Below are 15,713 nucleotides of genomic sequence, written 5' to 3'. Positions count from 1 at the left end.
AAATGCCACACCTTATGTTTACAATTCTGAATTCCATTCATTCTTTTCCCATTTCTTTTCTCATTTCCATCACCTTTCTACGATGTATCTTGCTCTTATTTTGCGCTGTTTTAAACTTTATATTATCCACTGTTGTTTTGACAAATAAGCAAATGTGGAGATTTTTTTTTCAGAAATATTTCACAATGTCATGTTATCCCACCTTGTGAATAATCTCCAAAACACGGTTATGAGACCTGCATAGGACACCTAGGAGTTTTGGAACACAGCACTGTGATACTGATTGTTTTTATGATTCATAGTCAGATAGCTCATGAAGGGCTTTTCTTTTTTGTTGGCTGCTTACCCCCTGTAGTTAATTAAATGACACATAACACGAGAGAGAGAGAGAGAGAGAGAGAGAGAGAGAGAGAGAGGAGTTTCTGACAGGTTTAGACAGTATGACGATTGTGTTTGTCAGAGTAAGGTGAGTTGGCCACGAAGTACTGAGAGAGAGTCTCGAAAACAGCCAGCAGGTAAGTCACTCAGCTTCTTCATCCTCTGTTTTGTTCTTTTTATTTGTTTGTATATCTGTAAAATATATATTTTATTGGACTACAATAACCATTTTCGGACAGGGATGGCCAGTCTGCTAGAAATAAAAGAGTAGTTTGTCCCAAGAATAATTCGGGCAGCATTTATTCATTCTCATTGTTCAAAAACATATGCATGTCACATTCTTCTGTGAAAGGTGTCCGTATAATGGAAGTCAATAGGGGCCAGTGCAGTTTGGTTACCAACATTCTTCAAAGTACATTCTTTGTTTAGCAGAAGAAAGTCATTTGGAATGACATGAGAATGAGTAAATGTTGAAAGAATTTGGATTTGCAGGGTTTCTTAGAACCTTTTCTATCTAACAACAAAATTCATATTTCACTGTAAACAGCTTCAACTTCAGGAGTTATACAATGCTTTTAAATGAACAATAAATTATATATAACAATATCTTTGTGTTGAGAAGGAAATAGCACATCTAAACTGACATGTCCATAGAAAGGTATTTTAAGATTATATTATTAAATCTTAAATACAATGAGTTCCCATTGTTCTCATCTGTAAGTCTATGCAAGTCATAGGCTTTACTTTCACAGCTTAAATGATCCAATCTGTATAACCACTATTACTCCACTGCATTTTGTTTTGTTATTTGTCAAAAATTCCACAGACTATTGCAAGAAAGAATACAGCAATACAATCATCTTTAAACCTCTGTCCAGTATGAAATATATGTGAGTGACTATGGCTCACAGACAGTCATCTGTTCTGGCACCATTCAAAGTTCCAGCGCGACCAACCCAAGTCAAAGTCAAAGAATTTTAAGAGGTTCATATTATCTGAGTCATAAAATGAGTGTAGCTTAGTAGACATATTGTCCATAAATAGGAACTTACTGATACGCTGTATACACACAGATTGAACTTTGAACAGTGTGCCCATGATGACGTGACTGATAAACACATTTCTGAGGGAAGAGATAAACTTCAGGCCATGCAGATTTCATTTTAACAGTAGCTTGAGGAATCCAGCTGTTCTTCGCCCCCTCTTGTTTATCTTTTTATTTGTGTAAGGAACATTGTGGTGTGATAAAATTTTCAAGCCTTTAAAACCAGCAACAGTGGATATATTTGTTATGTGTTTCCATAGATGACTATGAACAGCATCACATGTTGAAGTCACTTGTTTCCTTTTTCCTTCCGCTTTAGACTACAAAGACCGAATTAACTTTTCAAGTTAACAAGACCATGACTATCGGCAAGAGCTCCAAGAAGAACAAGGCCCCTCGTTCTCCTCTCTTTCTGGACAAGGCTAATGGATTCTACTGGCGTTTGGATGAGATGGATGGAGATGATGTACAGATCGAGTGGAATATCACAGATGAGCCGATGCAAAACCTGAGCAGTCCAGACAACATGACAGTCGCAGGCTGGATAGAAGAGGATGACCATTTGACTGAATTTAACCAGGGAATGGTGGATGACGATGGAACCACTTTATTAAAGAGAAAGCCAAGCAGACTGAGTCGCCGCTGGAGCAGGAAAACTTTAACAAAATTATCCCCAGGAAAAGAAAGCCAAAACGTAACCACTGAGACTGATAATAGAGCGGTGCTGCAGGAAGCTCAAACTAAGGAGGTAACAAACAACGGAGAACCAGATCTGGTCCACTTCTCTGTAAGGGAGCAAGCAGATGATCAGATTCTGATTTTGCGAAAGAAGGAACGGGAAAATGAGCTGGAAAATGTAAGAAAGGAGAACAAGACTGAAGGCAAGATAAATGGAGAGTCAACAGAGATTGAAAAGAGGAACACTTTTAAGAATTACCGCAAGGTGAGATATAGCTGCAAAGAATGATGAATTAGTGTTGATTGAAGATTTACACATTAGCACAGAGAGAAACTACTAGGGATGGTTTAATCAGAAAACTAATTCTGTCATCATTTATTCACCATGATGTCATCCAAAACCTGTATATGACTCTTTCTTCAGTGGAACATAAAACAAGATATTTTGAGAAATGGATTTATGTCTATACAATGAAAGTCAATGGGGGCCAATGTTGTTTGGTTATCAACATTCTTCAAAATATCTTATTTTGGTCCCACAGAAGAAAGAAAGTCATACAGGTTTGGAATGACATGGGGTTGAGTAAATGATAATTGTATTTTAGTGTAATTTTTAAGTGAACCATTCCTTTAAAACAACACAAGAAACTGTTAAAAAACATTAATAGAGTTCTTATTTTATTAATTGTGTTCCCATGTGTGATTATAAGAGCAAAGAGTCTAAAACATGTTTCTCCACAAGTTGTATACAACATTTAATGTTTTAATACTAATATTAATTGACTCTTCTTGTCATTATGAACTTGAGTTATTCTGTTTCAAAAGGGAAAATATTTTAGAGAGGCATCTGGGGTAAAGTTCCTTTTCACAATGTGCAGAAACACGGACTGTTAGACAAGATAAGCCAACATCACTTTGTTTACTTGTAGTGCAATACACCATGTCAGTTCATCTTCTATCTCTTTGCCATTTCTAAAAACGAACTGCTCTCCTTTCTATTAATTTGATATGTTAAAGTTTTTGGTCAAAATGAAGTCAGAAAAAAGCTTGTGATATTATGACCATCTTTAGTATAGATTTATGCAAGGTGACCTTAGTCGGGGAGGGTTTCTCAAGAATCTTAGTAATTCACTATGTTCTCTGTTATAAAGTTGTAAAGACTGTAGTTTTCTGTGACATTAACATAAATATATTTTTTCATTTCTTCTGTAGGCCGTTGACAGAGCTTTGCGTTGTGGATGGGAGTCTTTTATTACCAATCTTTACAGTGTGACCCTGACACCGATCTCATCGACATCTTCATCCTCACCACCAGTCAGATCCAAAATGGACAGGAATTGTGTTTTAGCAGAGTTCAGATAAGAGTAGATCAGACCTCATTTTAGTATGGATCAGTTTATGAAAGTTATTCATTTAATTATTAATAAACCAATCAGTTTTATTTATTAACGTAAATGCTCTCCAATATTTAATATGTCTCTTCTGTTGAGTGGAACTGATCAGCACCAAACTTTATTTTACTAATCATTATGTAACTTGTAAAGACAGGTCAACATTTTAAACTTTTCATCAGTGTATAAATATGTTATTGCAGTACTAACTATTGCAGTAAAGGGCATGCAGCTGATCTTTTTTCCCTCATGGGAAAACATGAGGCTTATGCCCCTAATCATCCCATAATGAGAGATTGTGAATGGATGTGATCGCTTTTTGAGCTGTGAACAGTATTGTGGCTTCTGTACTTTGTCCTCGATCTTGTGTTTTTCCAGAGATTGTGTTCCAAAGGATCTAGTTAAAAAACAATTCTGGGAGCTCAAAAAGCTTTTTGGAAATGTTATCAACTGGTATAACATCAGTGGCAATGAAGTATTTAAACAACTGAGCCAAGAAATGTAAAGAATGTAGACCTATTTTACTTCAGTACTCAGTTTCCTTAGACATCACATAAAGTGAAATTAGAAGATTGTAGATGTCAAGGGGTGTTGTTCGTTTTGTAATGTCTTGTTTTACACATTTATCACAACATCACAATATCAATAAAAAAGAAAAAGAGGGGAAAAACAGACTACAGTCTTATGCAATTCAATTTCCTTCATAAAATTCCACTTTGCATTTAAGAAATATTTTTAAATGGCAATAATCAAGCTTTTGGGGTTCACCTCTTTAAAACCTGTCTGTGCATTGAAAATTTTCTCCCTGCTTGCGTTCAGAATGGAATATAAGCATGGTGTTTAGTGTTTACTATAAAGTACACCGAATGTGAAACATTACACATTATGCAATAATAACATTGTTAACAGTAATATACTTTATGGGCTGGGCGAGGGCTTCCCCCCTAGGACTGTATCACTACGGGTTGAATGAGGTTCTGCGCCCATGTCACTGGCTTTTGGGGGACAGTCGTGGCCTAATGGTTAGAGACTCGGACTTGTAATCCAAACTTTGCTTGTTCGAGTCTCAGTACCAGCAGGGATCGAGGTGGGGCGAGTGAATGATCAGGGCTCTCCTCCACCTTCAACACAACGGCTGAGGTGAGACCCTTAAACAAGGCACATTACCCCCTAACTGCTCCCTGGGCTGCTCACTGCTCTGGGTGTGTGTTCACGGTGTTTGTGTTACTGCACTTGGATGGGTTAAATGCAGAGCACAAATTCAGAGAATTGAACACCATACTTTGCCTTATTTTATCTTTTAGTAGTTTGATTAAACAGTAAGTTGAGAATTTTTGAAAGTTAGGCTAAAAGTCAACTGATAGGCTACTCATTTAGCATATACCACTGGAAATGAAAGATTTGCACCGTGGAATAAAATATACCACATGTTGTGCTTTCTTGTATACTGTGATCTGTTGTTCAAATGTTGTAGGTCTGGCTATTTCATACATGTGAAAATTTGAATTATTATTAAATAAACAGAGTGCCGCGCAGTTTAATGCATAGATATAAATAACTAAATGCCACATGTAAGCGCTCCAGGCACGTAGACGTGTCGGCCATCTTGGAACGGTCCACTGACGTCACTCACAGTTGGCTAGACTGCCCCAACACTGCGGTGCAATGGCTGTGAAAGAATTTAATTTCCCGAACAAAATGGACAACCTTTCGTTGTTGTCATATGTTAGTGTAGTAGATATAATGTTTCAGTTTACACAACAATACGTTTTCATAATCATCACAGTAAGCTTGATTTTGAGTTAACGGACCGGCTCAGATGCTTACGTTGGATCTAGTTATTTATATCTATGCTTGAAATTGCGGGCTGTCGCAAAGTGGGTGTGGCTTTCGGACGGTGACGCAAATAAAAGGCGCCGGCTCTGTTTTTTCTTTCATTTTGCAGCAGCTTCTGGTTAGGTGAGGTGTCTTCATCTTTTCTTCAACCAACATATAATTTTAGTGCGTTAGTATTTTTTTTTATTTCTCTGCAGCGATGTTATTACTAGTTAAATGTGGCCCCGTGTGCCTATGATATGCGTTTTGCTCGTTTTTATCATTATGAGTTAATACAGCACATGCAGCGGTGTGTTAAACCGATGGTGATTTAGGCTATCGCTTGAATCTTAAACCATCCTAACTCGTTTAGCACTTCTTTACATTTGCTTTATCTATTCCTCAACAAACAATTGATGTTAATCTGCAATAATTGTATATTTTATGGATGATTGTTTAAAAACGTGCTTTTTTTTTCTAACGGCTTAGATTAGCTCTGTCTCTCAATGATGATAACTTACACAGACCTGTTCTGAGACACTGTGATTGCACTATATTTATCTGACGAGAGATTGGCGTTTTGGTTAAGTTGGTGTTTTATTCAAATGTACAGTAACCGAGTAAAGTTCACATGTTGCGCAAGCTCCACGTGGCTATGCTTGTCCTAACTGCAGTTTCTTTTGCAGTCATGCGGACCACGATGAAACTACAGCTGATGGGCTGGAAAGGTGAGTTTATATGTGTGCGATGTCCATGTATTCGTTTGTTCACGTTCAGCCTATAAGGTTTAACGTTTTCGCTTGCATTGGTGCACATGTTCGCTTTTGAATCAGGCCTAACTATGGTTATCAATGAACTCTCCAATAAGATCAATTGTAGCTCAACTCATTTACATTTATGCATTTGGCAGACGCTTTTATCCAAAGCGACTTGCATTGCTTTATCCTATACATTTCACATGGGTATTTGCAATTCCCTGGGATCGAACCCATGCTCTTACCACTGAGCTACAGGAAAACTTAATTCAACATAGAACTTGGTATTAAATATGAAAATGTTCTGATGATGGTTTGGTGTACAATGCAAGTGTTCTGTTCCTATTAAATTGATGCGTTATGCTGAACGTTAAGGATGATATTTGGAAGAATATCAGTATCCAAACGTATCTCGACCCCTTTGTCTCCTATAGTATGTATTTTTCCTACTATGGCATTTAAAGGGTGATGAGATCAGTTTGGTTACTGACATTTCTCCAAATATCTTTTTTGTGTAGCTCTACATCAACTTTTATTTTTTTGCAAGCACTGGTGCTTCAGAGGTTTAAAGTTATGTATAAACGTCTACTATTTTAAAGTATATATACCCATAAAACTATGTAGTTTATTACACAGAGCTGGGTAAATTTGGCCAAATATATGAATGAGTTCTGCGTTTTCCATTCCTTTACTGTACAAGAATTGTATATCTGTCCACATATGCCAGAAAGATTCCTCCTTTTGCAGCTACCATAGTGTTTTTGAGCTTACTACAGTAAATATTAGTTTAGTCATTAGTTATTCTTTAGGTTATATAGTTTATCATTCATAATTGTTTCGTTCTGTGTGACATGTCTCACTGTACAGGCCTGGGTATGGAACAACCTGTGGGTGATCGGTCTTAAATTTTTCAATTTAGCCAGCATGTCAAGCAGTGTGTTGGTTACATGTACACTTGCAGTTTGTCAAATTATCAATTTAACGCTGAGGGCTCATGAAGTGCTACCTTGATGACTTAATGAATTCTCTCTTCCTGATATGCATTGAAGAAGTTGTTCTTAACTGAGTAGCATTGAACTGCCACCTCACATTGAAATGTTGTTTGGGTTAGTTTAGTGTTTGTATATTAGACCCTGTAAATTAATTTGGCATATCTTTCAGGTTCAGTTGCCTCTGGTGCCTTGAAGTCAAGGGCTTTTAATATCAAGGTGAGTTTTGTTCACAATGATTTATTATAATTTTTAGAATGATGATTTCCATGACAAGCATATGTCTGAGTTTCAGTGATGTTGTCTTTTATATTCTGACTTGACGCAAACTGCTGGTGTTCGATCTAGTGTCATCCAATTGCAATATAATTTTTTTCTGTTTTTAATTCTAAGGGTGCCACATGAAGCTGGGATTGAGTGTGCAGAGTGCCCATGTTATATTTGTAAGTAGTTTTTATATACACAAGTCTTTAATTCAGCTTGGTCTGAGATGATTAATTTTTTTACCATTATTTTACTGGACGACAGACTTGTCATATGGCATCCTAGTCACCAAAGTCTGATCAGATTTTTTTTTTGTGGTATATGAAGTCTTTGCCTGCAGCTTCCCATTCTTATCTCTGTTATTTGTTTAGGTTCATTGAGTTTATTCTACTGGAGAATTGGAATGCCTTGGCTTCCTGGTGAGTTCTTTAAACCTCTGTTTATTAACTGCATCTTTGCCCCATTGCTTCAGTCACCAAAGACCTGACCGGACTAAGTTAAATTTAGCTGTTTTCTATGTGCCAAACATGAAAGATCTTTTTTCTCTCAGGTGGTCCCTGCACAAAGTTACCTTGAAACGGGTGACCTAGCTGTAAAGGTGTGTATGGATTTTCACTTTCTAGTTTTATGCTCAAGTCTCTGTGATGAGAACTCCTAGCTCACTTTGAACCAATGTGAAAAGACACAAACAACTGAGAGATTGATAGATTTTTGTATTACAACTTTGGCTCTCTGCGACACTGCCAACCATTGTTTCCTAATATCTTTTCAGGTCTTCTGTGATAAAGATGAAATGAGTTGTATCCTCAAGACTTGCTGGTGAGTTGTAGGTGCTATTTGTGCCCAAAACACAACTGTTGAAACTTATGATGATTTATTTGTGGAATCTTGTTCGGCTGAAATTCTGTTGACAAATGTTTTAACTGAAGTTGGTCCTTACTTTGAACATTGGTCTTTGTGTGTGTCTGAAGTGACATGCATGTGTTTTTGTTTAGGGTGGTGCACCAGATATATGAAAAGGTGAGTTGTCTACACTGGCTATACAAACATCACTATTGGTTTTATTTAACGTGTACATGATTTGGTCATGGACTTGATGACGTGATTACCGCCCCAGTCTGAAAAATCATGATTGATTGGTAAACCACTCTGATCCATACTCAGTTTTATACTTCATGTGGGGTGAAATCCTTTTGACCAAATCACTGATCTTTAATGTAGTTACTGATATGGCTCACTGGTGGGAAATGAGGTTAAACTTATTTTTGGTTGGTATGTGATTTATGGAAATCATTTGCATGCTAACAGCTGCAGCTGTGGGATGGGCTTCACGAAGTCAAATGTCAAGAACTGTACTGGTGTTGTTTGACACTGCTTTTCTATTTGTTTTTAGGGCTTTTGTGATCAAAGATGAAAGGAGTTGTATGCTCTAGGACCCACAGGTGAGAGATAGGTGCCATTTTTGCCTACAACACAATCCTGCTGTAACTCATGATGATATACTTGTGGAATCTTGTTCGACTGAAATTCTGTTGACAAATTTTTTAACTGATGTTACAGTCCTTACTTTGAATGATGTTTGCTTGTGTGTCTGAAGTAACATTCAGGTCTTTTGTTTATAGGTGACTCATCATAGCTTTATAGGTGAGTACACATCTACACTTGCTTTACAAATCACTGCTCGTCCTTTTATGATGTAACGTGCACACGTCTTACGCCTTGTCAACACCAGAACCTGAAAAGGTGAACCCACTGGTGTTGCTTGTGCAAAAAGGGGATACTTTGTTGGGGTTGCCAACAGTCTGACAGGGACTAGCCTTAACCGGATAATTAGTTTGGAAAAACAAACATTCTAATTTCTGTTTGTTGGCTCTTTTCAGTACTACTGAAGAACTGGTGGTTTTTGGAAGTGCTTCATCTTTGTGGGTAAGACTAAAGATTCCTCTAAATTATCTGTAAACTAGTAGGTGTGATGACTGATATATCGCCCCAGTCTGAGTTTTAAGTGACTGATTGGTACTCTCTGATCTCAAAGTATTAAGATTAATTTCACCTATAATGTTGCACATAATCTAATCGCACACTCTCCGGTCTCCTCTCAGGGGACTCCATGCATAGCCTCTGCTGCCATACTGCATGTTTACTAGGGTAGGTACACCGCATTTGTTACATTTAAATTTGGTATGGACATGATGATGTGAATACCGCCCCAGACTGAAAAGTCATGAGTGAATGGTAACCCCTCTGAACCGAACCATAACTCAAACCCATACCAGTAATGTTTCCTTGTGCCGTAATGTTATGTTTTGCTTTTCTAGGTTCCCTGATGTCACTGGATGCTGGTGTTTCTGCGTTTGTCTCAGTCTGATGTTTCATGACTAGTTGATATCTCTCAATGCTTGATTTGTACAGTCTTGCACTAACAATGAATGTCTTTCATGATACTTGTTACTTCTGAAATTATTGTACTGGGATGTTGGATGTGCATTTATACAGAATAAATGGTTTCTTGACTCATATCTTGTCTTCAGATCTCATGTCTCTTACCGGCCATCTAGAAATGTTTCCCAACTAGGATGAAAGTAATTGGGGTTTTTTTTGCTTTGAAATTAATTTTAAGGATTAATGTATCATATTTACCTATGTGGTGATTATCAATAACTGCATTAAATTCTAAATCTGTGTGGCTGAAATGTGACTGATACAATGTGCATTGTTTTTATAACCGTTGCACAAGTCGACGAATACACAGAAGAAATGCTTATCACTTGATTTAAAATTTTAATCTGTATTGTGCAAACTTTTCTTCATGGTTGAATAATTGAAATAGGAATGTTAAATTGAATTGTTATCCCCATGTTTCAAGGGATGCTATATTTGGATTTTGGTTTAAGCTTGTTGGATGTTAACGCATTGAAATGTGCTGGATTCTGCTTCAACCAAGTGAATTGGACTACATTGGAGAAATTCACTAGTTATGGTAAACCTGACCCTGAAAAGCAAAGGCCTGTAACCCAAATATAGAAATGAGATTAAATGCATTAGATTCCCCTTCAAAGCATCCAAACTAAACTTGAGTTAAAGCCTTACCTTAAGTATATCAATGGAACAAAGCTGCCTTTTAAAGAAAACGAGGACTGCTGGTTCTTTAAAGAGTTGGCAAAATGGATTAAAAGACTAACATTAAGAAATTGTGCTAATTTCAGGGTTGAATTGAAAGCGCAGTTGAGCTCCAATACTAAAAACAAGTCATTTTCAGTAATCCTTAAGGTAATCTCTGCAGTGTGCCAGGAATTGAATTGAGCAGGGTAATGGTAACAGGTTTATTGAAACAATGCAGTAGATATACTGGGCAAATGGAAAAAGGAGTATAATGATATCTCATCCGTAAGTGGTACATTGTGTTGGAGCTAAACTTTAAATCTTAAGATATATTTGTATTAATACGTTTAACAGGAGCCTTCTGAATTGTCCCTATGTGTTGAAATGTTCAGTCCCTCAGTCAGATGTAAAGATCCGAGCTGCTATATCATCAAGTAACCAGTCCACGCCTGTCAGCAGATTTTCGCCAGTCACTGCACTGCATCCCACTATACACCAATGATGCATCTTAATGTCATCCAGGCCTAGAACCTGTGGAGCAAAAAAAAAATATGATCACTTTAACTGATTATTCACGGTTGTGTCCTGCCATGCAGAAGTGTAAGAAATACCTCTCGTATGGCATCTTTTGATAGTGCACCAGGCAGGTCTTGTTTGTTGGCAAACACTAGCAGAGTGGCTCCTCCTAATCGCTGTTTAAGAGAACGCAAATGAAGAATTGAATGTAAAAATATGCTTATTAAAATAAAAGTTTTTATACAACTACCAAGGTAATTATAAATAAACATCATCTAACTGAAGACACTGGCGATCTCACCTCCTCTAGTAATAAGACACTCAGCTCTTTTCTGCAGTCTTCCAGTCTCAATCGGTCTGCACTGTCCACTACCCACACCAGTCCATCTGTGCTTTCAAAATAATTCCTCCAGTACGACCGCAACGACTTCTGACCTCCCACATCCCAGATATTCAGATTAAACCTATGAAAAACAATACCTTTTTATTAAATGAAGACTAATTCCCCATTATGTTAAATTAAGGCATATTGTTTTTTATTAATCAACAACAAATTCATAAATAATGAAAATAGCTTATATTTTTCTAAACATGCTCATTAACTATTCGAAGGCCTTAGTCATTTTAGACATTTTAGTAATCAACCTTGATAGCACACTCCATCTGGTTTACGTATGTTTGACGTGTGCATTTACTGCAACTCATCAATACGTCTCGGAGATGTCTATACGTATGCTAAAGATCTGGGAAACATCTCCTGTGTATAAAACATTTGCTAAACATCTTAGAAAAAGCAATTTTACATCCATCATAAATCATAAACATCTTACAGATTATGTGCCCCAACACCTATCGCAGATGAGCAAACTACGTATTGCGATTGTCTTGCAGATGTAAATGCAGACGTCAAATAGACGTAAACCAGATTTTTGTGTGCTATAAACATCCACAATGCAGTAGGCCTGCTCTCCACTTCTTGTTGAAGCTGAGCAAATACATAAACACAAAGGATCACGAAACATCGGGTCTCGTTTTACCCCCTATGCTCAAGAGTCTTTATGTTGAACCCCAACGTTGGAGAAATAGTGCTGACATCTTCCCCATTAAACTTTTTCAGGATGGTTGTTTTTCCAGCATTGTCAAGACCACTGAAATCGAAATGTTAAGGATGCACAGTGTCATCAACACAAATGACGTTAATCTACACACATTTTTAAACATTAGTCCCATAAGAAGAGTAAATACATGAAATGAACATCCTGAATGCATTTGTCATGAAAAGATACAGCATCAGTAGTCGCATTTCCCGCTCCTTGTGCTTCATCTTCTTCAAGATCGTGAGTAATCCCATCGTCAATGTTATATCCTTAAACACCCTAATTGGTTTAAATGCGAAATAATTCTTTAACAAATAAAACACACGCGCTCTTTCACAGCCATTCTGAAAACATGGAAGTGTTTATTTGAGATGACGCAGCACACTCATGCATGATTGGTTAGAAATTCCACTAGCAAGAACGTTAGCTTTATATGGTTGGTGGATGCATCTGTCGTTTGACCATTCGTTTATTCTATTGGCTGAGGAACATCGCTGCAGGGCGTGTCTGCGTTTTGGATTGGTGTGAATTGCCGTCAGTTAAAATGTTTAATCATGATTAAAAAAAATCGTCAGCCCTTAACATTTGTTGCTATATGTGCAGCAGCGCAACCTGTGCATTCTCCAAACACAAGAAACACGAGGTGAAGGAATCACACAACAAGGCCATTCAAATGATATAATGGTTTCATCTATTTTTGTCCGGTACTCTTATCATACCTAAAAACTTTTTGATCACTCTATTGGGTAAGTTACCAATATCTGACATATTGCTTTCTAATAGTTATACAATCACATACTCTGTCGCATGTCCTTTTACATTAAAGATAAAAGTAAACTTTATCAAATATATTCACAAAGAAAATGAACACAAAATAGCCTCTTTAATTAAATGAAAAACAATTATTACTACCTGGAAAATTTGGTTTTAATGGCCACAGGCTCTGATAAGGGGTCCAGCCATCAGATTTTCACAAAGCAGAACCATATCCTTGATTACTGGCATGTTCTTCTAATAAGACACAAACTTTGGGAATCAACGAGTTGTCCATTTTACAACCAGTAATGCTTTTTATTACGGACTTCCGAATGGAAATGAAACCAAGCATGCATTAGTTAGTAGAGCCATGCAGGTATTCTATCAACACAGCACAACCTTACTTCAATAAATGAAATAATATGAACACGAATACAACACATACAGTTAACCAATGTGAGTTAGGATTTCTTACATTTGCTTTTTGTGAAATTACAAGTTTAAAATGACAAACGTAAAGAGAAGCATGCACATTCCAACAAAACATTATCCGTGTGTGCCGCACTTTATTACAGGAAATCCCAGAATTTTCGGAAACGTCACACTGAGGAGCGGGAAAAGAACAAGCTAAATACGGGCAATACCCCTCCGGAAGGAGTTGACCTTCCTCCTCCGCTAACCGGACCATTTAAAATAATTCGAAACTGAAAACACTTCAATGCGCTTCGTTGTTGCGTCACCTCATGAAAGAGCTATTGGCTCATTCCACCGCCTACAGCATACGTTACAAAGGACATAAAAAGTTTCAATCATGACCAGGCACTTCAGTTCATTTCAACACTTGCTTCAGCATTCATTTGAACGCGTTTGCGTTAATAAACAATTTTTTGCAAGAACTGGTGGTTCATTCTCATGTGCAAGCGATTGAAGGAATTCAACTGTTAGCGGAATACTCATCCGTATATTTAGAGATGCCAGTTGCCTTCATGGAAAACTTTGACCGAGGCAGTCCTTTCTCTCAAAGTGATTCTCAAAGTCCTCCAGACTGGGTAGGATAAATATTTTTAGCTTATTTAAGTTTATTAGATTTTATACAGGACATATGCACTGTTTATTTATTGTGACTCTGATCATGTGATCTGATGGTGTATATTAGACGACAGAACAAACAGGTGAACATAAGCATCAGCGCAGAGACAAGAACAGAGATGCAGCTCGCAAGAGTCGCAAAAAACAGACGGAAAAAGCAGACGTGTTGCACGAGGTCAGTTCCTTTAAATGTTTCTCCCTTTGTGAATGCCATTATCTTTTGTTCTTATATTCACACATAATCTTCACTTTGTTTCGAAAATGTGTTTACTTGCAAGCCACACAAATATTTTTGTTACTTTTTTGAATTAGTGTATGCATTTGGGAGGTTCTTATATACAAAGACGTTTTATCATTATATTTCATTGGTTCTTTTGAGTAACAGGAACAGTGTGCTTGTGCTAAATATTTGTATTTATTGCATTTACCAGCCATGTAACCTTTGCCACATGTTGATCTAAAAAAATAACGATGGACAATCCTGCAAAAAGGGCTTGATGTCAGTTTGTGTTGCGTGTCTGTAGCTTCTCTGTACTGTGGAGCAAACTTTTGGTTTTCGTTTGTCAATAATTACTGGGTAGTACGTAGGTGTGGATGAAAGTAAGCATTGCACAATCCGTCTGTGCTGACAGGCATTTCTGGGAAACCCAGCTTGAGACTGGGACAAATAAAACAGACTGATAAGCCATGACTGTAATTTGGTTAAAATAACAGAGTTTTTGTCTCAGGTTTCTTTAACTTGCTTTTGATATTTCACAGTTGCATAATTTTAATGACTAGTGTTTTTATTCCAGCGTTCAATATAACTTTAAAGTAGTTAAAGTGTATCCCTTTCACTTTCTGTTTCTCTATTGCTGTACAAATATTGGACTTCCCCCTTTTTACGTGCCAGTCTATTCACATCCTATAACTTTTCCAAGATTAACAGTAAATGAGGGATTCATTTCAACCCTAATTTCCTGTACCGTTTTTATTTAGTTGAAATGTGTATCTTTGTTTAATGTTTTGTTACTATCCTCCAAAGTTACCTGCCACTTGTATACCTTTTCCATTTCAACTAACGACATTTGAACAACTTTAATTATCTTCCCACACAGGAACTCCAAACTCTAGAGCAGTCCAATGCGGCATACCTGAAAGAAATCGCAGAACTGAAGAAAGAGCTTCAATTCTATACCACTGCTTTGGAACAACATGAACCTCATTGCATTAAACTGTGCCCACATGGTCCACCAGTACCCATGACCGTTCAAGGACTTCCATCCACAGCTACACCCCCTCGCTCAGATTTCCCCTTCATCCCTGATCCTAACCCCTTGCCCTTGGACCTGGATTTTTTGTCAGGCTCTCCACATAATTCACTGGAAATGTCTTTAACAGAACTCATTGACAGTAGCGAATTTTCTCCTTGGGACATTGTGAATGGTGTTGGCTACTTGCCGCAAATTTAAAACACAAACCTCAGTTGCATTGTTATTTGGTGACATGCTTTACACACTACAACAAAGCCTACTGCACAGAGTCTTTAATGCTGTTCTTTTACATTACATTACAACATTACTGTTCCTCAAAACCATGTCCCTCCCTACTAGGTGTGAATATGTTAATAAAATTTGTCGTATTTATTTAAACCATTTTTACAGATGAGATAAGTATTTAAATTACATGTAGCTATAACACAGCATTATATTTAATGTACATCTCAAGACCATGGCCCGCTCGGCCCAAGTTGTTTTTTATGCATTTTGTATGCTTGGAAAAAATCATTTTGTATTCATAAATCATGTTTCATGTGTTTTTTCTAAACATCACAGCCACTTGGATTCCGTCTTTCTCAG

General features: G+C 37.2%; 3 protein-coding genes, 1 long non-coding RNA gene and 7 other non-coding genes across 13 annotated transcripts; 10 read left to right on the top strand and 1 right to left on the bottom strand.

The window, feature by feature from the left end:
• The first annotated feature begins 391 nt into the window (after positions 1 to 391).
• Positions 392 to 4,166, top strand: sb:cb1058 (uncharacterized protein LOC394209 homolog). Of its 3 annotated transcripts, XM_056749557.1 has the most exons (4): positions 432 to 515; positions 1,205 to 1,268; positions 1,743 to 2,366; positions 3,314 to 4,166. In XM_056749557.1, the coding sequence occupies exons 3-4, from the start codon at positions 1,782 to 1,784 to the stop codon at positions 3,461 to 3,463; spliced, it is 735 nt and encodes a 244-aa protein (XP_056605535.1). In that variant the 5' UTR covers positions 432 to 515; positions 1,205 to 1,268; positions 1,743 to 1,781; the 3' UTR covers positions 3,464 to 4,166. The 3 variants fall into 3 exon arrangements, with proteins under 3 accessions (XP_056605533.1, XP_056605535.1, XP_056605534.1); XM_056749555.1 differs by lacking the exon at positions 1,205 to 1,268 and having other exon boundaries at positions 392 to 515; XM_056749556.1 differs by lacking the exons at positions 432 to 515; positions 1,205 to 1,268 and adding an exon at positions 1,474 to 1,602.
• A 1,281-nt stretch (positions 4,167 to 5,447) lies between these two features.
• Positions 5,448 to 9,834, top strand: LOC130429766 (uncharacterized). Its single transcript, XR_008907682.1, has 11 exons — positions 5,448 to 6,035; positions 7,224 to 7,270; positions 7,445 to 7,734; positions 7,866 to 7,913; positions 8,088 to 8,134; positions 8,311 to 8,335; positions 8,709 to 8,757; positions 8,938 to 8,959; positions 9,196 to 9,241; positions 9,418 to 9,463; positions 9,634 to 9,834. It is a non-coding gene; the product is annotated as an uncharacterized LOC130429766 (long non-coding RNA).
• On the top strand, positions 7,952 to 8,016 carry LOC130431954 (small nucleolar RNA SNORD29). Its single transcript, XR_008908377.1, has one exon. It is a non-coding gene; the product is annotated as a small nucleolar RNA SNORD29 (small nucleolar RNA).
• Positions 8,178 to 8,247, top strand: LOC130431970 (small nucleolar RNA SNORD30). Its single transcript, XR_008908379.1, has one exon. It is a non-coding gene; the product is annotated as a small nucleolar RNA SNORD30 (small nucleolar RNA).
• On the top strand, positions 8,402 to 8,474 carry LOC130431982 (small nucleolar RNA SNORD31). Its single transcript, XR_008908382.1, has one exon. It is a non-coding gene; the product is annotated as a small nucleolar RNA SNORD31 (small nucleolar RNA).
• LOC130431962 (small nucleolar RNA SNORD30) lies at positions 8,803 to 8,872 on the top strand. The gene has a single exon (XR_008908378.1). It is a non-coding gene; the product is annotated as a small nucleolar RNA SNORD30 (small nucleolar RNA).
• Positions 9,002 to 9,126, top strand: LOC130431995 (small nucleolar RNA SNORD22). Its single transcript, XR_008908385.1, has one exon. It is a non-coding gene; the product is annotated as a small nucleolar RNA SNORD22 (small nucleolar RNA).
• LOC130431976 (small nucleolar RNA SNORD31) lies at positions 9,278 to 9,348 on the top strand. Its single transcript, XR_008908380.1, has one exon. It is a non-coding gene; the product is annotated as a small nucleolar RNA SNORD31 (small nucleolar RNA).
• On the top strand, positions 9,498 to 9,569 carry LOC130431990 (small nucleolar RNA SNORD31). Its single transcript, XR_008908384.1, has one exon. It is a non-coding gene; the product is annotated as a small nucleolar RNA SNORD31 (small nucleolar RNA).
• A 790-nt stretch (positions 9,835 to 10,624) lies between the features above and the next one.
• arl2 (ADP-ribosylation factor-like 2) lies at positions 10,625 to 12,416 on the bottom strand. The gene is made up of 5 exons (XM_056755901.1): positions 12,220 to 12,416; positions 11,971 to 12,081; positions 11,235 to 11,397; positions 11,029 to 11,109; positions 10,625 to 10,948 (listed from the first exon to the last, which is right to left on the bottom strand). The coding sequence occupies exons 1-5, from the start codon at positions 12,282 to 12,284 to the stop codon at positions 10,814 to 10,816; spliced, it is 555 nt and encodes a 184-aa protein (XP_056611879.1). The 5' UTR covers positions 12,285 to 12,416; the 3' UTR covers positions 10,625 to 10,813.
• A 204-nt stretch (positions 12,417 to 12,620) lies between these two features.
• batf2 (basic leucine zipper ATF-like transcription factor 2) lies at positions 12,621 to 15,624 on the top strand. The gene is made up of 4 exons (XM_056755912.1): positions 12,621 to 12,776; positions 13,362 to 13,835; positions 13,943 to 14,050; positions 14,973 to 15,624. The coding sequence occupies exons 2-4, from the start codon at positions 13,758 to 13,760 to the stop codon at positions 15,324 to 15,326; spliced, it is 540 nt and encodes a 179-aa protein (XP_056611890.1). The 5' UTR covers positions 12,621 to 12,776; positions 13,362 to 13,757; the 3' UTR covers positions 15,327 to 15,624.
• Positions 15,625 to 15,713: the final 89 nt, after the last annotated feature.

This window comes from Triplophysa dalaica, chromosome 1, assembly GCF_015846415.1.
Source record: "Triplophysa dalaica isolate WHDGS20190420 chromosome 1, ASM1584641v1, whole genome shotgun sequence".
Lineage (NCBI taxonomy): Eukaryota > Metazoa > Chordata > Actinopteri > Cypriniformes > Nemacheilidae > Triplophysa > Triplophysa dalaica.
This window is presented reverse-complemented; position numbering and strand designations above follow the sequence as displayed.

Coding starts and splice junctions, on each gene's coding strand:
- arl2 (XM_056755901.1), bottom strand. CDS start 12,284: ATGGGATTACTCACGATCTTGAAGAAGATGAAGCACAAGGAGCGGGAA. Junction 11,110..11,234: donor GTGTCTTATTACTAGAGGAG/GTGAGATCGCCA, acceptor TCTCTTAAACAG/CGATTAGGAGGAGCCACTCT. Junction 10,949..11,028: donor CAAAAGATGCCATACGAGAG/GTATTTCTTACA, acceptor TTTGCTCCACAG/GTTCTAGGCCTGGATGACAT.
- batf2 (XM_056755912.1), top strand. CDS start 13,758: ATGCCAGTTGCCTTCATGGAAAACTTTGACCGAGGCAGTCCTTTCTCT. Junction 13,836..13,942: donor CTCAAAGTCCTCCAGACTGG/GTAGGATAAATA, acceptor GGTGTATATTAG/ACGACAGAACAAACAGGTGA. Junction 14,051..14,972: donor AAGCAGACGTGTTGCACGAG/GTCAGTTCCTTT, acceptor CTTCCCACACAG/GAACTCCAAACTCTAGAGCA.
- sb:cb1058 (XM_056749555.1), top strand. CDS start 1,782: ATGACTATCGGCAAGAGCTCCAAGAAGAACAAGGCCCCTCGTTCTCCT. Junction 2,367..3,313: donor CTTTTAAGAATTACCGCAAG/GTGAGATATAGC, acceptor TTTCTTCTGTAG/GCCGTTGACAGAGCTTTGCG.